The sequence below is a fragment of the Heterodontus francisci genome, chromosome 31, assembly GCF_036365525.1.
Source record: "Heterodontus francisci isolate sHetFra1 chromosome 31, sHetFra1.hap1, whole genome shotgun sequence".
In the NCBI taxonomy this organism is placed as follows: domain Eukaryota; kingdom Metazoa; phylum Chordata; class Chondrichthyes; order Heterodontiformes; family Heterodontidae; genus Heterodontus; species Heterodontus francisci.
Window position 1 is genome coordinate 49,818,976 of NC_090401.1, and position 27,217 is coordinate 49,846,192.

General features: G+C 43.0%; 2 protein-coding genes across 7 annotated transcripts in view; one reads left to right on the forward strand and one right to left on the reverse strand.

Annotated features, from left to right (window-relative positions):
• LOC137347247 (fatty acid-binding protein, brain-like) overlaps positions 1–10,547 on the forward strand; it is a 34,940-nt gene extending 24,393 nt beyond the window's left edge. Inside the window, exons 3-4 of the mRNA XM_068011546.1 lie at positions 9,647–9,748; positions 10,455–10,547. Coding sequence (XP_067867647.1) covers positions 9,647–9,748; positions 10,455–10,511 — 159 coding nt within the window. The 3' untranslated portion in view covers positions 10,512–10,547. The remainder of the gene's footprint in view (positions 1–9,646; positions 9,749–10,454) is intronic.
• zcchc17 (zinc finger, CCHC domain containing 17) lies at positions 7,437–27,141 on the reverse strand. Of its 6 annotated transcripts, none has more exons than XM_068011540.1 (8): positions 27,073–27,141; positions 24,290–24,449; positions 24,130–24,187; positions 23,654–23,754; positions 21,183–21,274; positions 18,523–18,623; positions 14,599–14,726; positions 7,437–12,014 (listed from the first exon to the last, which is right to left on the reverse strand). In XM_068011540.1, exons 2-8 carry the CDS (start codon positions 24,329–24,331, stop codon positions 11,805–11,807), a joined length of 732 nt encoding a protein of 243 aa, XP_067867641.1. In that variant the 5' UTR covers positions 24,332–24,449; positions 27,073–27,141; the 3' UTR covers positions 7,437–11,804. The 6 variants fall into 6 exon arrangements, with proteins under 6 accessions (XP_067867641.1, XP_067867640.1, XP_067867642.1 ...); XM_068011539.1 differs by having other exon boundaries at positions 27,063–27,122; XM_068011541.1 differs by lacking the exon at positions 27,073–27,141 and adding an exon at positions 26,796–26,898.
• Positions 27,142–27,217: the final 76 nt, after the last annotated feature.

Consider the following 27,217-nt stretch of genomic DNA (forward strand, 5'->3'; position numbering starts at 1 on the left):
GCTGGAGGTGGCAGAGGAGGTCAGTAACGTTGGGGCCATCCTGTGTAACTGGGTACAGTGTCGCAAAAGGATGAACGATCTGCTCCGCTCCACAAAAGTAAGTGGCACTTTGTATCATGGCTCCACTGAACCTGGGTGTGCCCACACAGAGTGGCACATGTGTGTCACTGCCATGCCAAGACATGGAGGTTGGGCAGGGAGGAATGATGTGAAATCAATGACTGTATGCATGAAAGAACTTACCCTTGTCTGCTGGACAAAACATGACACATACTTGAGTGGCTCACTCAGTAGTGCATACCAAGCATCCCCAACCTTTGTGCCCAGCACCTCTCTTGTGACATGTGTCGTATTGTTGGTCTGCCATGCTTATTATCTGTCTCCTTGCTCCTCCAGACTAAGAGGACCCACAATGCAAGGGAGGCAAGCCTGGTGGAAGAGTGCCAGATCTGAGAATGCTCACAGACGCTGAAGAGGAGGCCCTGGAAATTTCCGCAATTCATGTGGACCACTCATTCAGTGACCTGGAGCTCGGGGTCCTGCGTGAACATATAGCCATTTGATATACACAATGATCACTGTGAAATTGTTATTGTTTAAGACAATGCTATCATAATCGTCGCACATGCAACATTAAGACTGACTGTGTTCTTCTCATTGTACCTTGCAGGTCAACGCTCTGAATCGACCCCGGCAGCCAACGACACCTCCCCCACCTCAGAGGAAGGGACATCGTCCGAGGAAGCAGCGTCCCATGACACTTCTGCACCTTCCACCAGCGCAGATACAGTCACCTCAGTGGGAATGTGATCGGCCATAGAGTGTAGTTCACAAGCTGGTAAAAGCATTGCACACGTGCCCGAGCAGCTGACTGAGGCTGAGAAAGCTGACACCGCTGACAGTTGGAGGGTTGTGAGTGGCCAGGCCCATGCTGAGCCCCAGGCTACTGATGACCCTCTGTTGTCGACAGCACAGAGCATGAGCCTTGAGCGGAAGATGGGGGAGTCCATCCAAGCCATGACAGCTGCCATGTCCCAGGCATATGAGCGCATAGCGTCATCCATTGAGAGGATGGTGGCCCTGTTGGAGAGCCAGATTCCAATGATTCACACTGACCTACAATCCCTCGCTGAGGCCATCAGATCCTCAAGTCAGTGGCAAGGCGAGAGAGGGACCACTGGCATGAACACTGTCCCTGCCCCTGGTCCTTCCCAGAAGAGCACAGAGGTTCAAATGAGCCCTGAGATGGAGGAGGTGAGCCTGCGCGCCATATCTAGGGTCCCCCCTCGAGATGATTCCAATGTGGACGCCAGCCCTTCCGCCGCTGAGTCAAGCTCCAGCAGTCACGATGCCTGAGAAGAGTTCTGCATTGATGCAGGATTCCCCCAGCCAGCTGGGGCCCTCCATGCCTCGTGCGCGCAGAGGACGACCGATAAAGTCATCCACAGCCAAAGGACAAGCAGATCAGCTGCCTTCCTCCAGTCAGACTGCTAGCGCAGAGGTGGCACCGCGAAGGAGCACTCGCAAACGTTTTAGAAAAACACCGTGACACAAATGGGTCTGGACGGGTGACATTACACTGTAAAAAGTTATTTCACTAAATGTTCTTCACTAACGTGTGTTGTTTTTACTGTGTGAAGGATGTTAGCACCGCAGCTTCACAGCTCCAGCGACCCGGGTTTGGTTCTGTGTACTACCTGTGCGGAGTTTGCAAGTTCTCCCTGTGACCGCGTGTGTTTCCTCCGGGTTCTCTGGTTTCTTCCCACATGCCAAAGACTTGCAGGTTGCTAGGTAAATTGGCCATTGTAAATTGCCCCTAGTGTAGGTAGGTGGTATGAGAATTGAGGGAAGGTGGGGATGTGAGAGGGAAATGGGATTAATGTAGGATTACTATAACTGGGTGGTTGATGGTCGGCACGGACTCGTTGGGCCGAAGGGCCTGTTTCAGTGCTGTAACTCTCTATGACTCTATGATGTGGGCCAACATGTACCGCTCCTGTCTCTACCCTTTACATCAGAATTGCCAATGTGTGGAATAACATCATTGCCATGCCAGCATTACTCATGTGCGTCTCCACGGATGCAGTAACATGGACAATGCTCAGTATGCTGCCGCCAGTGATAGTGGAGACAAAGATGTTGCAGATGTGGACTGCTGCACAACAAGTGAACGGGGTTGCTGTGTGGCTTGCAGAGCACATGGTGTTGTTTATGGCCTGGAGAGCCTTTGATTAATAAGGTGCTGCCGTGCATCCCTTGCTCGCTGCCCACCCTGCACGCAGCACCTGGATAATCTCTGTCATCCCATGCGTCTTTCCTGCTGTAAATCCTCATCGTCTGAGGGGGAGTCCTGCTGACGTCTCTCCTCAACCTGCAAGGCCTCCCCCCTATTGAGTGCATAGTTGTGCAGAGCACAGCGAACAGTTACAATATGAGCTACCCTTTCTGGTTTGTACTGCAGGACACCACCCGATCTATCCAGGCAGTGGAAGCACATTTGCAGCATGCCGATCGCCTGCTCAATGGTGGCTTTTGTCGTGCCGTGGCTGGCGTTGTATCTCTCCTCTGCATCAGTGGTGGGGTGTCTCACTGGTGTCAGGAGCCATGTCTCCAAGAAGCTACTCCTCGATGTGAGCCAGTTCACTGAACAGCAACAGCAGCTGGGACTGGCGCAGGATGAAGGCGTCATCCCAGCTGCCTGGAAAGCGGGCACAGACTTGTATGAAGCGTTTCCGGTGATCACACACTAGCTGTACGTTGAGCGAGTGAAAGCCCTTCTTGTTTACATATGCAGCTGGTCACCCGGCGGGAGTCTTGATGGCCACATAGATGCAGTCTATGACCCCTTGTGGGAATCCTGTGATGGAGCTGAAACCGATGGGCCTCTGGGCATGGCTCTCAGGATCCATCGTGAAGTGGACATAGTCACCTGCCCTCCGGTACAGGGCATCGATGACCTCCCTGATGCAATGGTACACTGCTGATTGTGTGACCCCACAAAGGTCCTTGGTGGGCTCCTGAAATGCTGCAGAGATGTAAGCCGCTGTCACTTTGAGGGCCACAGGCAAAGGATGTCCACCGAAACCCATCGGCTACAGTTCATTGTTGAACAGGGCACAGAGATGTGTCACTGCCTCTCTCGACATTCGCAGTCACCTCTGACATCTGCAGGTATGTCATGTGGGACCTGTAGATGCGCGGCGATCTGTAGTGGCGCGCTTTCCTTGAGGGCTGCTGCTCTCACGACCGGGGGCTTCTACGTGAGTTGCACCTACCTTTTGGTTTTGCCTGCAGCGCATATGGCTCCTCATGACAAGCAGATCAATGAATATAGGGTGTACCATCCCCATCTTCAAGTTGCAGTTAAACTCTGTTCCTTCACTTCTTCGAAGGTACCTAACAGGGCAAAGAATGATGTTGACTGGTACATCAGGTGCTTTCATGCATTGCCCATCTTAGTTTCCACTAAGAGTGGCACAGCATGACCACATTCAGATTGTAGCAGCTGCATCGATTGGCCCACCAGCCAGATTACCTTTACACGCCTACCATTTATGGCACCCTCCCCACACAAAGGGTTCCCGGAGTGCCATTGCTTCTTCACTCGCACAAACATTCAATGGCGCAGAGTGCCCCCCTTTACGGAGGGAGGGTACGCAGTAGCTCCCTACCTGTATGCAGAATTGTGCCCCCAAGTAAGACCATCCCCCCCCCACCCCCCTACACCTCTGCAGAATTGTGCCCCCAGTAATATCATCCTCCCTCCCATCTCCCTTGATGCCTGCAAAGTTGTGCCCTTGATAATACCATCTCCCCTCCCCAAGATCCATCTCGCAAGACTTACCTTCACAGGCTTCGAGGACTGCAACTGTTGTCCCACCAGCTTTTATTAGTCGGGAACGGGATGGCACGTGATGGACACCTGTTCACCGGAACATGCTGAACTGTTGAGTAATAGGCAGTGAGATCCATAATGAGGCAAGGTAAGTAGCGCTTTGTATATTTAAATTGGGCTCCTGCCGCCAAGTGGTGGGGGGTGTCATTCTGAGGCCTCGCCACCGCCAGTAATATGGGGAGGGGCCTTCCCGGTGTCGGGGAGTGTGGCGGGCCTCTCCCGGAAGCTACCCAACTCAAACCCGACGACGTGTCGGGTTCAGGTCAGGTCTGGCTTTCAGGGTCGGGTGGGGCCGGACACACACAGTAAGTGTTCTGCTGGTAAGTATTAAAAATAAAAAACTTAGCTGAGCTGGGAGTCCAGGACGAGACTGAGTCTGCGCAGTGAGCGAGTGATGTCACTATGATGTCATCACGCATGCGCTGCAGCTTTGTGGAGCTTCCCAGTTGGAAGGCAAGTTGAGGGATGGTCGGGTCAACTCGGGCTCAGGGCGGGTTCTTTTTCCCGACCTGAGCAATCCTTTATTTTCCGGGCCCCTCCGCCACAACCCCCTACGTCAGGGGCTGGTAAAATCCAACTGTATGTATCCATTCTGGCGATGTCATTGACCCATTCTGCAGCTTTACCATCTAATTGCGGCCACTTGCCAGGCTTTCCCCTGTTGGCACTTTTATTCTTTGGCATCTTCATGAACTTGTGAAAAGCTTTCTCTGATCGCTGGCATTCTTCTCTGATACTTTGAATTCTCTTGCTGCCGCACGATTATTCACCTGCTCTGCATATGCGATGACTTTTAGTTTAAACTTTGCTGTGTATTTGTTCTTCCTTGGTGCCATATTGAAAAAATGTGGGGGTACCCCTTAACATTAGGCCTAATTCCTTATAACTTACCTTTTTACTAACTGAAAACATCTTAGATACTCCCTTCTGTGCCCACTGATGTAAGGTAGTAATCTTTATATGACTGGACTACTAAAACTGCACATAGTAACCCACATGGGATCTGCCCAAAGCCTTATGCAGCAGCCTCCTTTAAATTACACTCCATCCACTTGTTCATTTAACCCAGTGCTTTTTTCCCCCCTAATTTTTCTTTTCACTCCATCTAAGTATTGGTTGATTTGATAAGCTGATCCTGACTAACACCTACATTTGTTTCCTGAATGGCATGCTGCCTGGACGTTGCATGTAACATTTTGTTCCCTCTTTTAACTCAGTTTACGAATCACATCTCTACTTTGAAATATATCTGCCACCTACTGGACCAGTTATCTAAAAATGCCACCTCTACTCATTCTAGTTGCACAAAATTGCACAAGCATGTACTGTTCCAGTACAACTACAACACTGGCATCTACTCGACAATGTGGAAAATTGTCCAGGTAGATGCTGTTCACAAAAAGCAGGACAAATCCAATCTGGCCAATTACTGCCCTACTCTCGATCACCAGCAAAGTGATGGAAGGTGTTATTGACAGTGCTATCAAATGGCACTTACTCAGCAATAACCTGCTCACCAATACTCAGTTTGTGTTCTCCCAGGAGCGCTCGGCTCCGGACCTCATTACAGCCTTGGTCCAAACATGGACAAAACAGCCAAATTCCAGAGATGAGTGACTGCCATTGACATCAGGGCAGTATTTGACTGAGTGTGGTGTTAAGGAGTCCTAGCAAAATTGATGACAATGGGAATTGGGGGAAAACTCTCCACTGGTTGGAGTAACAACTAGCACAAAGGAAGGTACAACCATCTTCAACTGCTTCATCAATGACCTTCGCTCCATCATAAGATCAGAAGTAGGGACATTTGCTGATGATTGCACAGTGCTGAGCACCATTTGCAACTCCTCAGATACTGAAGGAGTCTATGCCTGTGTGTAGCAATTCCTGGACAACATTCAGGGTTGGGCTGATAAGTGGCCGGTAACATTCGTGCCACCCAAGTTCCAGGTAATGACCATCTCCACTAGAAAGAATCAAACCATCTGACGCTCAATGACATTATCATTGCTGAATCCCTCATCATTAACATCCTAGGGTTTACCATTGACTAGAAACTTAACTGGACAAGCCATATGAATACTGTGACTACAAGAGCAGCTCAGGCTGGGAATTCTGCAACGAGTAACTCACCTGACTCCCCAAAGCATATCCGCTATCGACAAGTCAGGAGTGTGATGGAATAATCTCCACTGGACGAGTGCAGCTCCAACACTCAACAAGCTTGACACCATCCAGGACAAAGCAACCCACTTGATTACTACCCCATCCACCACCTTCAACATTCACTCCCTCCACCACCAGCACACAGTGGCAGCAGTACCATCTACAAAATGCATTGCAGTAACTCTCCAAGCCTTCTTCAACAGCACCTTCCAAACCCATGACCTCTACCATCTAGAAGGACAAGGGCAGCAGACGCAAGGGAACACCACTGCCTGCAAGTTCCCCACCAACCCATGCACAATTCTGACTTGGAACGCTTTTGCTGCGTTGAAATCCTGGAACTCTCTTCATAACAGTACCTACACCACATGGACTGCAGCAGATTAAGAAAGTGGCTCGCCACTACCCCTTCAAGGGCAATTAGGGATGGGCAACAAATGCTTTCCTTGCCAGAAACACTCACATCCCATGAACTAATTTTAAAAAGACTTTCTCATTAATTTTGGTGTGATCTACCAATTTGGAGATATATTCTTGCAATATCTTTGCCCAGGGCATTTGTACATAGCATGGGGCCCCATTTACTGACTGCAGGCATGCCCCACTTACAAACTCTTTACAACTTGAAAAGTTTCCATTTTTTTATAGCTCCAAAATGTTGTATGGTGGTGGGGGGGGGGGGTGGGGTTGGATTTTAAATCAAAATGGGTTTCTGATGGGACCCTTATTTGTAAAAGTGCATCTGGCCTATGCCCTCTTTAAGCAGGCACCTCAGCAGGTGATGGGAAATGGGTGAATTTTGAGTATGTAACTAACCTGCTCAGTTTTAACTGCTCACTCACCCAGTTTCTGCTGGGCAGGTAGTCTTAAGATCGGCACCATGTTTCCATTGCACATAATATTAAACCAGTGAATGGACCTGACTGGATAACGCAGACGTGACTTAATTCTCTTGATAAATATTGTCCTGTACAAATACTAGACTCTTTCTGTTTGCACTACAGTTCACAAGTATTCGAAATCTGTTGGAAATCCATTGTTGTAGCGCTGCAGAGAGGAAGAACATAGTGATTATTGAGGAATGTCAGTCCATTTGTTTGAATTGCCTTGTCCAATTAGGCTAATGAGGTTCAAACTTAAATTTTACTTGGATGATCTAACAGGTTAGACAGTTGACAATTTTTTGGTTCTGTTCAGAGAAATATCTTTAATGTTGATTAGGGTGAACAAGATCTCAGTGTAAAATTTCTGTAAATGGTTTAATTAACAGCTGTAATAGTTTCTTCATTACCTGTACTGCCTGATCTAATTTTAGTGGTGTTATTTCTGTAATGTTAAATTCAACTAGTTAGCTTTAAACCAGAAGACACAAATCCAGAGTAATTTGGAGTTTTATTTAGCAAATGAATGGAAGCACCATTGTGTACAGTTTCAAAACATTTCATGCTATTGTCATTGAATGGTTCATGGATGACATCGAAGTGGTTAGCATCAAAACAGCTTGTTTATACAAGATTCTGTAGCTTTGAAACAACGTAAATATCCCAGAAAGTCAGTCAGTTGAAAAGACCAATCATTGACAAGCATCTTATGTTAATTATCAGTAAAGAATGTCTGTATTCAGTAGTGATGGTCAACTATTCTGGGTCAATTAAATAATGAGAAATATGTTGTTTGCTCTTGGTTCCAAGGATGGGGTAGGTCCAAGTTGGAATCCTTAATAGCTGACAGCTCAATTGTTCTAAACCCTTGACCTCACAGCCCTGAGGGATGCATTCTCCCTCACGCTCTTGCTCGCACTCTGATGTAGAATGGGTTTGTGAACCTAAGCAGCCCTCTAATGAAAAGCTAGAGCCTATTAATTTTGGAGTAGTCGACTTGAAATTAGATTGTCTTTGGATTGTCATTAATGTCTGACATCTTTTATGAAGTTGGGAAATTGACAAATCTCACTAAAAACTGTATTCTGTTTATTCTTGCATTTAATGTAAAGTAAACCAGTTAGTTATTTTGCAGTTGTGCCTTGTCTTAGAGTGCTTTACAGTCCATTCTCTGTAAAGAGAACGTGGCATATTTCAGTATTGTACTTGGTTCTATATTATGATCTATGGGTCATGTTTTTTGTTTAACAAGATATAGGGCAGTAAAATGTTTACTCTGATCATAGGGCATCCAAGGTCTACTGATGGAAGTGACCACTTTTGCTGAACCAAGAATATTTTGCAGAAAATCCAAAATTTGTGACACCCTGCTGAAATAGTCTTGATTAGAATGACAGTATTGTTTTTGAATTTAGTTTAGATCACAATTAACATTTTTTTCTAAATCTGCCAAATAAGATAGCCTGAAAAAAATTATTATTGATTGAAAAATCTGAGTAAATTTCATGTAGTTGTGAATGGTGTTTTTCAGACTGTAGGAAGGTATATAGTGAGGTTCTCTAGGGGTCAGTGTTGGGACCCCTGCTTTTCTTGCCATATAGTAATGACCTAGACTTGGGTGTCCATGGCACAATTTCAAAATTTGCAAATGACACAAAACTTGGAGGTATTGTGCTGTGAGGAAGATAGCGATATATTTCAAGAGGACTTAAGACAGGTTGGTGGAATAAGCAGACAACTGGCAGATGAAATTTAATGCAGAAAAGTGTGAGGTGATTCATTTTGATAGGAAGAACGAAAAGAAGCAATATAAATTAAAGGGTACAATTCTAAAGCGGATGCAGGAGCAGAGGGACCTGGGGGTATATGTGCACAAATCATTGAAGGTTGCAGGGCAGGTTGAGAAAGTGGTTAATAAAGCATATGGGATCCTGGGCTTTATAAATAGGGTATAGAGTAGAAAAACAGGAAGTTATGATAAACCTGGATAAAACACTGGTTCAGCGTCAACTGGAGTAGTGTGTCCAGTTCTGGGCACCACACTTTTGGAAGGATGTTAAGGTAGAAGAGGGTGCAGGAAAGATTCACGAGAATGGTTCCAGGGATAAGAAACTTCAGTTATGTGTTTAGGCTGGAGCTGTTCTCCTTGAAGATTCAAGAGATTTGATAGAGTTGTTTAAAATCATGGGTATGGACAGAGTAGTTAGGGTGAAACTGTTTCCATTAGCACCAGGACACTGATTTAAGGTGATTGGCAAAAGAAGCAACAGCGTCATGAGGAAAAACTTTTTTTAGGCAGTGAGTGGTTGGGATCTGGATTGCACTGCCTAAGAGCGTGATGGAGCCAGATTCAATCGAGGCCTCAAAAAAGAAATGGATAATTATCTGAAGAGAAAAAATTTGCAGGGCTATGGGGTAAAGACAGGGGAGTGGGACTAGGTGAGTTGCTCTTGCAGGAGAGCTGGCACAGCCATGATGGGCAGCCTCCTCCTCTACTGTAACCATTCTATGATTCTAAATAATTGGGGAAACTTCCTAATAATTGTATGTGCATGTGTGGAGCATCATTGTATGTAAGTAAGAATTATGCCCACTTCTGAAGTTATAAATATTGGACATTAAGTGTGGAGAATCTTTGTGGAATATAGAGAACCTAACCTCTATCAACTGCAGAAGAATAATATGCTGGCTGTTGTTGTTCCAGACAGTTATATCATTGGAAAGTGAAAAATTGGTTCAAGTTCAGAAGTGGGATGGAAAACAATCAACACTTACCCGAGAAATCAAAGATGAGAAACTCATGTTGGTATGTTGAAGAAAGAGAGCAAGATTTGTATTTATATAGCATCTGATCATGAATTACTTTAAAATTAGGGTTATATTCAATATGAGAAACATGAATTACTTTCCTATTAGGGTTATATTCAATGATGAAGCCGGGCACAGGTTTCAAGAATGATTGGTGGTGTCAAGCAACCCCAGTTCAAGGTGAAGCTACTTCTTCGCTGTCCCAGTAATGTGTCTTAGCTAGAACCTCTGAATCAAAGTACAACCTTGCACTTTTTAAAATGAATTTCTGTGCTCATCAAAATGAACACTGGGAAACAACCCAGCGTTAGTTTTAAAGCACTGCAAATCAGGTATAGACCAGTTAGAGCAAAGCTTCTCTTACTAACTCTCGTATTCCTCAAATGTTAATTTCAAGTTCCTATTGCACAATTGTAACAATATTCCATTTCCCACATTATCTATCCAGTGTGTCTCTACATGAGATTGTCAATTTGCAGCCCATTTGGGCCAGCTTTGTTTTGTTGGTCCATGCCCTCTAATTCGATTGACATTGCCAAAACTTATTTTATAGGATCCTTACAACCAACAGACGGGGGACCTTTTTACTCCTCTGAGCTGAGGAAAGTGCATTTTGTATAACTTTGCATTTAAACTAAAAAGTGTGCACACTTTAACTCACCAGATTTTGTTTTCTGACTAATCATATTGTTTTATTTTTCTAGACTCTTATCTTAAATGATGTAGTTTCTGTTCGCACATATGAGAGGGAAACTATATGAGGAAGCTCCTTTCTTCAGATTCCTTTGTTATTTGATGCATCGCCTTGTGTAATAACTTTACATGTAAAAAACTATTGCTTTAAAATGCAGATGTCTTAATACTGTACCAGTGATGATTTATGAATTGTGAAATAAACCTAATTTTTTTCATAACTGCGACCTTCATCATGGCTCATTTGTGACGTGAAATAACAAAAGTCCATTCAGCTCAACAGTCCCAACAACAGATTATATATAAATTCTGTCCTCTGCTCTCCCAACTTGTTTATTCTGAAGCTTAGGAGATTTAAGCCTTGTATATGGAGGGTACTGAATGATTTGACTTTTAGTTCCTTTTCAAAAAAAGGAAAAAAAAAACAATGGCCACATATGTATCCTCAGTAAACAACCAAGGAGCTAAATCAGAGTACACCTACATTAGTGTTATTAACACTCATTGAGCTGCTAACCTGTACTGATACCTGCAAAAGTTGGCAAATTCCCTTTTTATACTGTGTACATCTCCAATTGTTTTTGTTCCATATATCCAAGATGAAAGCTTCCTTGCTGCCTCGTATATCTGGAAAAACAAATACAGGTCCCAGAATATTTTAAACCACTACACAGCCCAGTACCCTAAATACAGATTTTTTTTTTTCTAACTGAAAGAGAAACAACTTGCTGGAACTGAGTTTTGATTTTAGTTCAGAGAACAAAAAGCCATCCCATTAGAATCTGCATGGTTACACTGGCGAAAATGTATCTTTGGATAAGGTGGTGTAACAAAAACATTGAAAATTGTTAACACAGTGCAGTGGACTGGTAATGCAAGGCCTTGGAATTGTGATGTTAGTGTAGGAATGCTTAATATATTGGTCAGTTCCTTTTTCTTTTGCCTAGTATTTTAATGAAGATATTAATTCATTTAAAATAAGCAGTTTCCGACACCATTAAAGTAGCGGGCAAAGGAATTTCATACGAACTGGGTTAAGTATCTCTACGTTAATATCTCAGTGCAATTGCAGGGCCAAAGTATTCACTGAGAGAGCAGCCACTGGTCATCCCCAGAACATCGAGGTGTGCTTAAACTGGAAAGTTTTTAAGAAGGAAAATACATGAACTATTTCATTTTGGCAATAACATTTTGCTACAACAGAATAATACATTGTGTATTTTAAATGTGTTTCAGCCTAGGGGTGAATACAATATATAACAGTCAATTATTCTGAAAAAAAAACACATCCTTTCAACTTCCTTCAGTGTTGGGTTTCATATACCAACAACTTGATCACAAAAAGTACGATTTCCAGTTTTCTACACTGGATAATCTCTCTTTTTGGATTTCTTATGCTTGTGTTTTTTATGTTTTTTCTTCTTGTGTGATTGTTCAATCTTTTCTGAATGCTTGTGTATTTTGGTATCTGCACAGTCCTGCTCACCGTCTGAGTCAGACATCTCAGAAGAACAGGACTCGGAAGAAGATAGCTTGCCTTTACTCTTCTTCCGTTTCTTCTTTTCTTTTTCCTGCAGAAGATCAAACTTTTATTTGCACCAACATTGATAAAACAGCTATTTCCTTTCAGACTGCAAGTTCAGAACTGCAGGACTCTTAAAACAGGGCTATGCTTACTTTTTTTTTCAATGTTATCAGTCTTTCCAACCCTCCAAATCTCACCTGATGTGAGATTAGCATGATTGAATCCTTGAATATTTTACAGGTCACAGTTACCATCACTCATCCACCACATCAGAAACACTTGCATTTCCTCCTTACCTCAAACAAGAATGCAAAAGTTCTGTGTTGGGCACCAGAAGCATCAAATTGGATCAATATTCAGGTGTGGCACTCAGCAATCTCATTTTATAGCACTGCAGCTACTGAACCATTTTCAAAGTATTTGTATGACAGGTTTGAACAATTTCGCAAGATTTCAAAGTTAAATAATAGGCGTTACCATCTTCTGTGCAACTGGAGAAACCTTATTAAATCAGCAAAGGTTAATTACAAACATCCATTTTTTTTTATTCATTGGATTCTTAAGTCACCATGGACAGAAATATTTTCCTTCTAAATTAACTTTAAACCTGCCACAGACTGTGATAATAACATAAATACTATCAATTGAATAAGCCTCTGAACAATCTATATAAATGCAAGTTAGTTTTTTTTTAAAATAATGCATAGCTGTTTTTAAATTTCCTCATCAACATTAGCAGTGTACAATTAAAATTTGTTCAAATACCAGGATGTAATTTTTATGAAAACATTCTCCAAAGGATTTTTATAACATTACAGATATCTTAAATGTAAGTTTGTCTAAATTGGATAATGCAATGTTTTCTGGAAGGCTCCTATATACAATGAGTATGTATGGGAGACATTTTTTCACATATCTGGATAACAAAGTTATTCTGAGGTCTTAATCCAATGAAATGAATGCATATTCCCATGGAAACATAAGCTTCCTTTTGTTAACAACTGCTTCAGAAGTTAGCGGAAATAATTATTTTTACCTGCAAGGAATCCAGCAATAAGTGCAAATTATATGATACAGCTTTTACTTATACTAAACAATAAACCTTAAAGCTGCACTGTACTGTAATGTAATACAGGGTACCTAGAGAATAGAACCAAATAAGCCTACACATGTCATAAAGATTATAGGCATATTATATGTGTATGTGTGCATGGGGAGGCAGGAGGGAAAGGGGATTTAATATCGGCCATTTTATTTTCCCTCTCCAGTTCCCATGGTCAAGGTATTAAAATGCTGGGTGTAGTTCCACGAGGGTTGGCAGTGCTCTAGTATCTTGCCCAAGAGGCCATCCATGCGTGATCACACATAGTGACCACTGGTAGGTTATTTGACTAAAGGGGCATATAGTCAAGCTCAATCCCTTCCTGAACTGATGCATACATACCTTCCAGCAGGGTGTAATGAATAGCAATTAGTGGGAACCCTGTCTGATTTTGCCCTCCCTGCCAAGCAGAATTAGCTTTTTTGAATGTTTTGTCAAAAAAAATCCATCATGATTACAAGTAACAGACAAATATAGGGACCTATCAAACTGCATTCAACCATACTTGATGCTTTGGTAATAAAAAAGATTCAAGGAAAGCAGGAGACTATGCTTGTAATAACTCTTCCAATGCTTTTCCTAAATAAGCACCTCAAATATAGAAGAGTATTACAGAACTTTTTTTTTTTTTAAAAGACTTGTTTAATTCTTCCTCAATTTAACAGCCAGCTGCTTGTTTGAATTACTGCTTGGGTCCGATGTCGCAGAGTACACGTGGTTCATATCACCAATTTGCAAAAGATACCAAATTAATGGTCCTCAAGGATCAGTTAAAGAACCAATCTTTTTTCATCTACATGGACCATGGAAATTCATCTGTGCTGATGACAATGCCTTTGCTCTCTAAGTTTGCACGCAGACTAGTGACTTTTCCATCCTGCAACCCACACCTACTAATGATATGAAACTTACGCTAGAGTCCCAAATGAAATGGCATCTTCAACCAAGTACCACAAAGACTGTGTCCTCTGTCTTTTACTTGCCCAATGCTAATACATCTCATGAACTCACTTACTTAGTTTCATCCTAAATGGTCAGCTTCTGAAATCCTAAATACTAGAGCATCACCCTCGACTGACCGCTAACCTACAAATGATGAACAGAATTTGTGACGACATTATGTTGCCCATTCGCTGATTTGTTCTAATCATTAATCTGGACACCAAAATCTTCCCTGATAGCTTTGACTTTTTCTTAACAATTCACTGGCAAGAATAGAGGACAGCAGATGCTCCTATAAATCACCAGATCATCTCTGACCCTAGGGACCATCAACCAGGATTCAACTGGCCACGTCAGTGCTAGATACTTCTCAACCGCTTTCGAACCGGACAGGCAGTCAATGCACATCAAATCTTCACCTACTTTGTGTGTATGACAAATGTCCTGGCAGACAAATACAACCAAATCCCATGTCATTGAATCACGGCCAATAACTAAACTGTCTTGACGCTTTGCAGGCTGGCGACGATAATGCTCTTAAGATGGCTGGAATTACAGGCCGAGTCTGCATTTGCTGAATAGCTACCTTCTTTTTCTTCTTTGGAGGTTGAAATTCAGATTGGCTGGAGCAGTCCGCTGGTTCCACCTCATCATCAGGAACTAGGCTATATTTAACGCCCCCCGGCTGCATGAAGCAATCTTTGGCAAAATGTCCTGGAAGGAAAACAAAGGTAACCTACCAGTCATTGTGAAGTTGTGTTGCGCTCTTATTCAATGCAAAAGAATTTACTACACCGGTGTCGTGTAATGTGGGTGCAGTTCTCCGTTTAAGACAAAAGGAACAACGTAAACCGGAACACAATGGCCATCGCCACTGGGTCCAATCTTGCCCTTAACCATTGTGTGTGTGTGTGTGTGTGTGTGTGTGTGTGTGTGTGTGTGTGTGTGTGTGTGTGTGTGTGTGTGGGTGGTGGGAGGCAGGTTGTAGGGGGTGGAATGTCGGTCAGTCACTAAATACAATCACCTAACTAATGTTCCCCTTCCGAGCCAGGGAACAGTGGGCCTGCCATTGTATGTGGCGAAGAACTGTGACCTCTATGGTCTGTCCAGCTTAGAACCCCACCACACAGTGAATGGAACCATCAAAGGAGGATTTTTCCACCTTATGTCTTCCTACTAACTTCATCCTCACTCTTCTGCTCCCAACGGCTTTGGTTTATTCTGGAGTATAGTTTCATAGTCACTGGTCTTAATATTCACCAAACAGCTGGAAAAGGAGTCGATGGATAGCAATCAACAGCAGGGAAATGAAGAAGGATTTAAGTACCACAACAAAGAAGAGCTCAGCTTTGAAAGGTTTGCATATTTGATTTTATTGTTTCCCCTCCATCTCCTTTATCTCCTCATACTACACATAATACCCCTAGACAGGGTTGGCATAAATACACACCTCTTAACAATGTTGCTCTGAATCCAGCAAGACATTTCCCCATGTTAAAGGTGCTATATAATGCAAATTGTTGTTGGGAGATATACAGAGTATTCAGGCCCCCTCCTTTTTCTCATCTACATGCTGCCTCTCTGACATCATCCGAAAGAACACAGTGTTAGTTTTCACATGTACACTGGTGACACCCAACTCTACCTCACCACCACCTCTCCCGACTCCTCCATTGTTGCTAAACTATCAGACTGCTTAACTGACACCCAGTACTGAATGAGCAGAAATTTCCAGCAATTAAAAATATTGGGAAGACTGAAGCCATTATGTTCAGTCCCTGCTCCAAACTCCATTCCCTAGCTACTGACTCCATCCCTCTCGCTGGAAAGTCTGAGACTAAACAGTCTGTTTGTAACCTTGGTGTCACATTTGAGCTTCCGACCTCATATTCACGCCATCACCAAGACCGCCTATTTCAACCTCCATGACATCGCCTGACTTCGCCCGTCTCAGCTCATCTGCTGCTGAAACCCTAAATCATGCCTTCGTTACCTCCAGTCTTGACTATTCTAATGCATATTGGCAGGTCTCCCACATTCTAAACTTGAGGTCATCTAAAACTCTGTTGCCCGTGACTTAACTTGCACCAAGTCCTGTTCATCTATCACCCCTGTGCTCACTGACCTACATTGGCTCCTGGTCTCATCCTTGTTTTCAAATCCCTCCTTGGCCTCGCCTCTCCCTATCTCTAATCTCATCCAGCCCCACAATCCCCCAAGATCTGTGTTCCTCTAATTCTGGTCTCTTGAGCATCCCGATTTTAATCGCTCCACCATTGGTGGCCACGCCTTCAGTTGCCTACACCCTAAGCTCTGGAATACCCTCCCTACACCTCTCCACCTCACTTTCCTCCTTTTATACACTCCTTAAAACCTACCTCTTTGACCAAGCTTTTGGTCATCTAACCTAATATCTCCTTATGTGGCTCGCTGTCATATTTTGTTTTATAATGCTCCTGTGACATGCCTTGGGATAGTTTATTATGATAAAGGTGCTATATAAATACAAGTTGTTGTTGGTACCACGCGCAGAGTATCTTGGCCTGACAGTCGTTGCAATTGTTCCCTCTCTCTAAGAAGTGCTCAGCCCCCTTTCAAAAGATTCCACTATCTGAGCTAGCGTTCATTGTAAGGGAAACTACCTGTAAAAATGTTTTAAATTACGACTGCCCCTGATGTCATCACAGTCGAGTTCAATCCTGCTCTAAACCACACATCTTGCTGACAATTCCATGCACTATGCTATCTTTGGTCGATGCCGTCCTCAATCACATAAAAGTAGCAAACTCTAATGTTCAATCATTGTAATCACCATCAGTCCATTCTCAAAGCATCCCATTCCCACACATGAGAAATTGCATGAGGTGGTAAAGATAATGACGATTCCCTGTTAAGACAGTAACACATCTTTCGGACAACTACCACAAAATATCATTCAAACCTCTGTGCTATTGCCTTTTCGTTCGCTGGGGACATCTATATTATCTAAATATACAGTAATGTTTTAAAGCAGGTGTACATCAGCACAACATCACTGCACAACCATTCAACTTTATTTCAAAATGCTAGGTACAAGAGGAACATTTAAAGTTCCTGTACATTCTTATAATCCCAGTTTACAAGTTTCAGAAATATACCAGATTGAGATGATTCAGGACAGAAAAAGGTACATTTGAAAAGCTTCCAGACACTAAAAGGATCTCACCACGTTATGAGCCCTTCCAAGTGTCGGCCACACTCCAAATTAAACCATGCAACACAAGTTTGATTTTCCAAATAATATTCTCTCCACCATCATAAAGCTGACGGCTGACCATAATATTTTAATTTACAGTGGCAGTCGAGTTCCAAGAACTGACAAACAGCTGCAACATCAATTTTTGAACTAGATCACTGGAGAATGCTACTCATCTTTGCTACTTTTCCTCAAATTTATAGCTTTCAGTTATTTGTGCTTGAATAAGACCTGTGGTGTTATCTGCTCAAATTTTATTTGGCTACATTAATTTACTTTCTTCCCTAATTTTGCAGACAATGTACACCCACGCCACTACCTGTATTACGCTTGAGCCAGTGACTCACTGCCCTGCGATGATCCTCTTTCTCTGGGAAAAATAGATTTTCTATACCAGGATTCTAATCCAACAGCAGTCTTGACTAATTCTCTGCAAGGTGAATTCACTGTGCACTGTATGCAAATCCACTGAACCCACTGTTCATCTACCTGTATATTTTATATATCTGCAGCACCTGTGGAAGAGTCTGTCACTCTAGAATTGGCCTTTATAGCCACTCCAGGCGCTGCTTCACAAACCACTGACCACCTCCAGGCGCTTACCCATTGTCTCTCGAGATAAGGAGGCCAAAGAAGAAAAAAAAGCATGGTAAACACTACACTACCTTTTTCCATTCACCAAATTACTTGTTATGACTACAGAAAATTTAAAGAAAAACACTGTGGGAGAAGGATTTTGATATCTGCCAAATTGTCAAAAACCCTGAATTCTGGGAACCTAAGCAATAGATTATAACAGCTCAATTCTTTCGCAATAATCATACTGCATTTTTTAAAGATTGAAGATGATTGACTCCAGACATCACACACCATCCTTTACATTGTGTTGCAGGGTGCATTTACAGACCACAGGTTTTAAGTTGATGCAAAGCTGAAACCACTTTGCATCATTACTAAATTGGAGTGTCAGATTGATGACATTCTGAACTCGAGCTGCAAATACACTATAACACTGCAGCATCAATGCAAAGACAAACTGCTCTGTACCAACACTACAGCTGCAATGCATTTCCACCCATAAATGATTAACAATCTTAAAAAAGGAGAGAAAAAAACATTTATTGCTCTGGAGCTTGAACTTGCAAGCAATTTACTGGCCTCTAATTGACTTCAGCTATAATTTACCTGGATCCCCATAGGGTGAATTTAATCTAGTTTTTTTAATAAACAAAACTTCTAACAGAAAATGAAAAAAATTATGCATGCATTACATACCTTTACATCCACATTTTTTGCAGACTGTGTTTAGAACAGCTTCAAGTGTTATCTTCTGCCCTGTGAAGTCTTTGAACTTGCGCTTTCTTCTCTCATCCCGGCTGCAAACAAAATCACAAAGGTGGAATTAATCCCCCGTGGAAAACTTAAACAGATTCTATTCTATTTGAGGGGGTAGCATCCTCCATCTACAAGAGCTGTGGTCCATTTTTATGTGTAGTGTAGCATGGTAAGTCATTTGCGCAGCGCCTGGCTGTTCTTTGTGCAGTGCTTCTGGCTGCTTTAAGTGCTACGGATGTTAACTCGCAGGGGGCTTTCTTGTAGTTCAACAGTGCAATGCGCTTAGCGGCTATGACAGGTTCCAGCTCTTCAATATGAGATTGAAACCTATGCAGTCATATTCAGCTGGCCTCAGACACCGGAAACATCAGAGGAATGTATGATGGCATTAAGAGAGCTTTTGGGCCAACCATCAAGAAGATCGCCCCCCTCAAATCTAAATTAGGGGACATAATCAATCACTGACCAACGCAGGCAAATGGACCGCTGGGTTGAGCACGACCTAGAGCTGTACTCCAGGGAGAATGTTGTCACTGAGACTGCCCTCAATGCAGCCCAGTCATGGATGAGCTGGACGTACAGCCAACAAAATTGGAACTCAGTGATGCCATTGATTCTCTAGCCAACAGAAAAGCCCCTGGGAAGGACAGCATTACCCCTGAAATAATCAAGAGTGCCAAGCCTGCTATACTCTCAGCACTACATGAACTGCTTTGCTTGTGCTGGGACGAGGGAGCAGTACCTCAGGACATGCGCGATGCCAATATCATCACCCTCTATAAAAAGGGTGACCGCGGTGACTGCAACAACTATCGTGGAATCTCCCTGCTCAGCATAGTGTGGAAAGTCTTTGCTCGAGTCGCTTTAAACAGGCTCCAGAAGCTGGCCGAACGCGTCTACCGAGGCACAGTGTTGCTTTCGTGCAGAGAGATCGACCATTGACATGCTGTTCTCCCTTCGTCAGATACAGGAGAAATGCCGTGAACAACAGATGCCCCTCTACATTGCTTTCATTGATCTCAGCAAAGCCTTTGACCTCGTCAGCAGACATGGTCTCTTCAGACTACTAGATAAGATTGGATGTCCACCAAAGCTACTAAGTATCATCACCTCATTCCATGACAATATGAAAGGTACAATTCAACATAGCGGCACCTCATCAGACCCCTTTCCTATCCTGAGTGGCGTGAAACAGGGTTGTGTTCTCGCACCCACAACTTTTGGGATTTTCTTCTCCCTGCTGCTCTCACATGCGTTCAAGTCTTCAGAAGAAAGAATTTTCCTCCACACAAGATCAGGGGGCAGGTTGTTCAACCTTGCCCGTCTAAGAGCGAAGTCCAAAGTACGGAAAGTTCTCATCAGGGGACTCCTCTTTGCTGACGATGCTGCTTTAACATCTCACACTGAAGAGTGTCTGCAGAGTCTCATCGACAGATTTGTGGCTGCCTGCAATGAATTTGGCCTAACCATCAGCCTCAAGAAAACGAACATCATGTGACAGGACGTCAGAAATGCTCCATCCATCAATATTGGCGACCATGCTCTGGAAGTGGTTCAAGAGTTCACCTACCTAGGCTCAACTATCACCAGTAACCTGTCTGTAGATGCAGAAATCAAGAAGCGCATGGGAAAGGCTTCCACTGCTATGTCCAGACTGGCCAAGAGAATGTGGGAAAATGGCACACTGACACGGAACACAAAAGTCCGAGTGTATCAAGCCTGTGTCCTCAGTACCTTGCTCTATGGCAACGAGGCCTGGACAACGTATGTCAGCCAAGAGCGACGTCTCAATTCATTCCATCTTTGCTGCCTCCGGAGTATCCTTGGCATCAGGTGGCAGGACCGTATCTCCAACACAGAAGTCCTCGAGGCAGCCAACATCCCCAGCTTATACGCACTACTGAGTCAGTGGCGCTTGAGATGGTTTGGCCATGTGAGCCGCATGGAAGATGGCAGGATCCCCAAAGACACATTGTACAGCGAGCTCGCCACTGGTATCAGACCCACCGGCAATCCATGTCTACGCTTTAAAGACGTCTGCAAACGCAACATGAAGTCCTGTGACATTGATCACAAGTCGTGGGAGTCAGTTGCCAGCGTGCGCCAGAGCTGGCGGGCAGCCATAAAGGCGGGGCTAAATTGTGGCGAGTCGAAGAGACTTAGTCGTTGGCAGGAAAAAAGACAGAAGCGCAAGGGGAGAGCCAACTGTGTAACAGCCCCGACAAACAAATTTTTCTGCAGCACCTGTGGAAGAGCCTGTCACCCTAGAATTGGCCTTTATAGCCACTCCAGGTGCTGCTCCACACACCACTGACCACCTCCAGGCACTTACCCATTGTCTCTCGAGATAAGGAGGCCAAAGAAGAAAAAAAAGCATGGTAAACACTACACTACCTTTTTCCATTCACCAAATTACTTGTTATGACTACAGGAAATTTAAAGAAAAACACTGTGGGAGAAGGATTTTGATATCTGCCAAATTGTCAAAAACTCTGAATTCTGGGAACCTAAGCAATAGATTATAACAGCTCAATTCTTTCGCAATAATCATACTGCATTTTTTAAACAAACAAGTCAAAGCCATTCACAAGAACACATACTCAAGAGCAACATTATTTGGATCGAGGTCCTTCCCAGATCCTTGATTGACAGCCTTCATTGAAAGGGAAAGCTTGGCTTTGCCATCCTTTACCTAAAAACAAAAGCTTGGTTTTAATTATAGTCAGTCAATTATCTTACATACACAGGGTTTGTTAAAAAAAAAAAATCTGCTGTAGCATCAAGCATGTAAAGAGCAGGGATTCTACAATATAGAGAAGCACAGACTTATAGTTAATTTCCACGCACCACCCCCCCCACCCCGCCCACCCTTTCCATGCCTATATACTTGCTTAAAACCTGTTACATCACTAACCTTTTCCAGTTTTGATGAAAGATCACCATGCTGAAATGTTAACTTTATTTCTCTCTCCAAGGTTACTGACTGACCTGCTGAATATTTCTAGACTTCTGTTTTTATTTTGGATTTCCAGAGGAAATAGAACAAAAGGGAAGTTCTGTGATAGGCTGGAAAGTAGCAGAGATGAAACAACAAAAGGGATGATGGTGCAAGGCAAAAGGAGATGGTAATGGGACAAGTAAAGAAACAAAAGATGAGTTTGGAGGAGGTGTAAGTGGGAAAAGCAGAAAGATCACCAACAACTGCCGTCCAAATATAAAAGGGCAGGGGTGGCATAGATTCTGATCTGAAATTGTTTAACTCTGTTGATTCCAAAAAGGCTGTAAGGTGCCCAAAAGGGGAGTTGTTGCTCCTCGAGCTTACGTGAGCTTCAATGGAATAGCGTAGGAATCCGAGGAAAGAGAGATCAGAGTGGGAGTGGGGGGAGAATTTAAATGACAGGCACCGGAAGCTTGGAAACACGCTAGCAGATTGCACGGGTGTGTTCCATCAAGTGGTCACCCAATCTGTTTTTGGTCTCCTGCATTGTGAGCAGCAAATACAGTATACTAAACTGAAAGTACGGGGCTGAGAGTAGAGATGTGGGAAGTGGAATGGCTCTTACTCCCTTCCTCTCCTTCCCAGAACCACAATAGAGTTCCACTTGTCCTCACCTTCTATCCCACCAGCTTCCACATTCACACAGATAATCCTCCATTATTTCTGCCACCACCAAACATACCTTCCCTTCTCCTCCCAGCATTCCCAGGGAACTGGTTCCTCCACAACATCCTGGTCCACTCCTCAATCACTTCCACCATCTACCCTCCTTCCCATGTTACCTTCCCACGCAAGCCCAGGAGACTCAACACCTGCCCTTTTATCTCCTCCCTTCTCACTGACCAAAGCCCCAAACACTCCTTCCAGGTGAAACAGTGATTTACTTGTAGTTCTTTCAATTTAGTATTTATTTAGTAATTTATTTGCTGCTCACAATGTGGTATCCTCTACACTAGGGAGATCAAACGCAGATTGGGTCACCACTTTGCAGAACACCTCCATTCAATCCCCAAGCTTCCAGTCGCCTATCATTTCAATTCTCTGCCCCACAACCACAATGACCTCGGCCTCCAATGAAGCTCAATGCAAGCTGGAGGAACAGCACCTCATCTTTCGATTAGGCACTTTCTAGCCTTCCGGATTCAATATTGAGTTGAACAATTTCAGATCATAACCTGTGACACCCCGCCTGTTTTTATTTGGACAGTTTCATGATGATTCTGCTTTACCCATTTACACCTCTAGACCCATCTTTTGTTTCTTTACTTGTCCCCTTTTGTCTTGCACCATCATTCCTTTAGTCCCTTAATCTCGCCTGTCTTCCATCCTATCACCAACCTTCCCTTTTTTTTTTAAGATTAGAGATACAGCACTGAAACAGGCCCTTCGGCCCACCGAGTCTGTGCCGACCGTCAACCACCCATTTATACTAATCCTACAGTAATCCCATATTCCTACCAAACATCCCCACCTGTCCCTATATTTCCCTACCACCTACCTATACTAGTGACAATTTATAATGGCCAATTTACCTACCAACCTGCAAGTCTTTTGGCTTGTGGGAGGAAACCGGAGCACCCGGAGAAAACCCACGCAGACACAGGGAGAACTTGCAAACTCCACACAGGCAGTACCCAGAATCGAACCCGGGTCCCTGCAGCTGTGAGGCTGCAGTGCTAACCATTGCGCCACTGTGCCGCCCTTTTGTTCCTCCCCGCTTCTCCCTGTTGCTGTGCTTGCTTAATACCTGCTAAATATCTAATTTTTTTCCAGTTCTGATGAAAGGTCATTGACCTGAAATATTAACTTTTCTCTCACTCTCTCCACAGATGCTGCAAGTCCTGCTGAATATTTTCAGCATTTTCTTTTTCTATTTCAACAAAAACACATATCAAGAGGTTTTTATCTGCACTATGAGAAACAAAATTGTTAGTCCATTTATAACAAATATCTAATTCTGTTGCATATTGCACATTCAGCAAATCTTCCCCACAGATTATCAGAGGAAAGGAGCAGGGTAAAACTCTCAAAATCACATGCAGCTTTGAGAAAGTCCAGGGATGGCTGCCATACCTCTCTACCAATGACTTTAACCCAAACCTTTTCTCCAACATCAACAATCTCAGACGGATTATCCACCCGACTTGCTGACATGTGCGACTTGTGAACAAGACCTGCAAAATAAAACAAGTATTCAGTGAATTGATCCTAGCTACAGTGCCAACGACCCATGGCTATTGGGTCCATGTAGTCCAGTAACTTGCCCTGCGATGGCACGGCTCTCTGCTCGGTTTCTATTTCTTATTTATACCTCTAAGTTTGTTGTCTTGAACTTGTAAAAGCTAGCTTGGAAAATTCACAATTGGTAGCAAATATTAATCAGGTATTTTGCAAGAGTCACAAAAATAAAAATAAAACATGGCACAAGTTCAGCATTATTCTGTGAATGGAAAGGATTTCTGTGTCTTACCAATAATGCCATCTACATATATTTAAATACAAAACAGTAAGATATACATACTGTGTATAAAACTGGTACGAGACTGTACCTTGTCGTTTGCAGCCAGGGATTTTAATAAATGCTCCATATTCTGTTACAGATGCAACCTGAAAAATTAATTTGAGCAGACTTTTTTCGCAGCCAATAAAAACGGAAAGAAATTTGTGTACATTTAAAGGAAGAATCTGTGTATATGTTGAAAGATATACCTCGCCCTGGAAGATTATGTACATTTCAGGCAAGTCCTCCATCTTTATACAACCTGCAGTACACGAAGGAAAGAGAATAAACCTTGCAAGATTCTTGAGATGATCATATTCCTGGTAAACGTTTATTTCATAGTGTCTTCTTACACTTTGTCAGGAAGATCTAGATGAAGAAATACATACACAATTTAAAGAACACTTGTGGATGTGGTGCAATGCTGGCAAGGTTGCATTTATTGCTCATCCCCGGGTGTCCTGAAGGGGTGGTGATGGGTCTTTCTGAACTGCTGCAGATAATGCAATCTCACTAATGGCAATTAATGTTCCCTAAAGTAAGATATAATTATCCCAAATCAGAAATGTCCTACTATGGTCAGGCAACTCTTATGGGGTAAATAATTGTCACATTACATCAGATCATTTATTTTGCTTTGCTGGCCTTTCAAAAAAAAAAGTTGGAGTGAACAGAATACTCAATGCCTCCTGGTGTAGTTTTTTTAAACTCCCATTCATGGAATACTGTTCATGAATTAGCCAGTCAGCCTCACCGGTTGAAATGAAAGTTGTGACTTTCAGAACTTCACAGGCATTCTTCACCAAGAATAAGCACTCTATCAGTATTGGTAGAGCCACTGGAGTCTCTACTGCAACAGCCAAATCAATTCAGTATTTACAACATGAGTAAAATTGCCCTACAATCTGAATATACATTTGCCTATGTTAACTGGCCATTTTTGTAGATTACTGGCTGCAACATTCTTCTCAAAACCCAACTGATTGATTGTCCCGATGTGCTGTAATGCTAAATTTCTTTCCAATCCTATATACTGACAAAATAGTGAATGTACTGAATTCTGCAGCATGAAAAGGGGCATCATATTCACCAACTGGATACTTCAATAAATGGACAATTAACCAATTAACATCATTGTACAATGTAAAACCAGTAGTGCATTTACTAGTCAGGTGTGCACAAACCCAGATGATTACATTTGTATATAGATGACATCAAAAAACAGACAAGTCTTCAATTAAGTGTATAATTTCACCAATGCATTAAAATTAACACATTCAGGTAAGATTAAGCATAGGGATGAAGAAATCCTCTGGATGCTACATATGGTCATTGCAGGGAATGAGTTTCTGATTTTGCCAAAAATTTTGAAGAAAGGAAATTGTCACAAACACATGATGTTGCCACACACACAGTACCCGAGGAATTCTTAGCCCCATGCCATTCAATTCTGCTGTATTGTCTAAAGTATTTTCATAATAGATACTAAATGTATTATTTCCGTTACATGCAACCCAATACTCTTCAGGCATTTTGTTCATAATTGTGAGTTTCATATTTGCCAACCCATCTCAGTGATAGGTTTGCATATATCTAAGGCTGCAGTTATGTCACTAGTCGTTCTGATATACAGCATCTTTGGTTACACATTGGCCAGAGTTTTTGGTCAGCAGCGAAGAAACGGCACTCACCGCTGACATCAAAGATCTAGCGATCTCTGTGGTATGGCTTTCCTTTTTCCCGATAGCTGTTTAAATCCACCGCCAAGTCAAGGGGATGTCTTGGTGTGCAGCAGCATTGATATCAGCAAGCAAATAAGCAACCAATTACAGTGAAGTATTTGCACACAGTAAGCCAGGAAGCCAAAAGCACGTAATATCCATCACTCTTAATTTAAATCTTCATATAGCAAAATAAATGATTGTGATTGAATTAAGATGGTAGCTAAAATAAAGATTAAACAATTTTTTTAGAAATTTGTAAATTGTATCAACATGGGAAAATCTGGCATTCTACAGTGAAGAAGTGGGCGGCACAGTGATTAGCACCGCAGCCTCACAGCTCCAGGGACCCAGGTTCAATTCTGGGTACTGCCTGTGCGGAGTTTGCAAGTTCTCCCTGTGACCGAGTGGGTTTCCGCCGGGTGCTCCGGTTTCCTCCCACCGCCAAAGACTTGCAGGTGATAGGTAAATTGGCCATTGTAAATTGCCCCTAGTGTAGGTAGGTGGTAGGGAATATGAGATTACCGTAGGCTTAGTATAAATGGGTGGTTGTTGGTGGGCACAGACTTGGTGGGTCAAAGGGCCTGTTTCAGTGCTGTATCTCTAAATAAAAAAAATAAAATATAAAATTAGCTTCTCAGAGTGTTTAGCAGTAATTATGAAGCGAAGACGCTGTTAAAAAGCCAGTTACACCTCCCGAGGTGTAGCTTTTTCAAAGGTTTTTACAGCAAGACTAACTAAGAGTGGAAGTTCTGGTCAATTCCTTAGATTTCCTATTGGGGAAGTGAAGAATCAGTGACCGCAACGTCTGGATTTCAACGTTATTCTGCCCACTCCAGAAGTTGCCAGTTTCATTCGAATAATATCAGTGAACAGTGTAACCGTCATTACCACCGCAGAATCCAGGCCATAAAAGTGAAAGGACAACACAGCTGTCATATCCCAATCGAATATCAAGTGGAGAGAGACTCCTTTAAAGGACCATCTCCCTCACCTGATATAACACCAAAGTGGTGTAACTCCAACCTGATGTGAACTGGTATTTCCAAAGTAGCTCCGGCCTAGGGACTCCTTTGTAGCTGCTGATGCACAGCCTGCGGTATAACTTGAATCCAGTAACTGCACATCGCACTTTACAAATACCTGTTTCTGCAGTATAACTGCAGCCTAACTCTCACATAAAACTGCAGAATAGTTGATCAGAAAATCAAATGAATTGACGAGATAAGGGAAAATAATAATTGAATAAAATCCACAATACATTTACAAACCAAGGCAACGCCATCTTGCAGCCCAGGCAGGAGCCAATGGCGAGAGCCTTTACTCAGCGCGGCACCCACTTACTAGCAGATTGACATCCGTATTGACCAATCGACTTGCAAGAATTGTCCGGTACCGCCCACTGCAGCAGTGATT

Bases quoted from the DNA above. Each gene is read 5' to 3' on its own strand.
- zcchc17 (XM_068011540.1), bottom strand. From the start codon at position 24,331: ATGGAGGACTTGCCTGAAATGTACATAATCTTCCAGGGCGAG. The intron at 23,755-24,129 runs GTACAGTCTCGT...TTTATTTTGCAG, and splicing joins CCCTGGCTGCAAACGACAAG to GTCTTGTTCACAAGTCGCAC. The intron at 14,727-18,522 runs GTATGTAATGCA...TTTTCCTTCCAG, and splicing joins CAAAAAATGTGGATGTAAAG to GACATTTTGCCAAAGATTGC.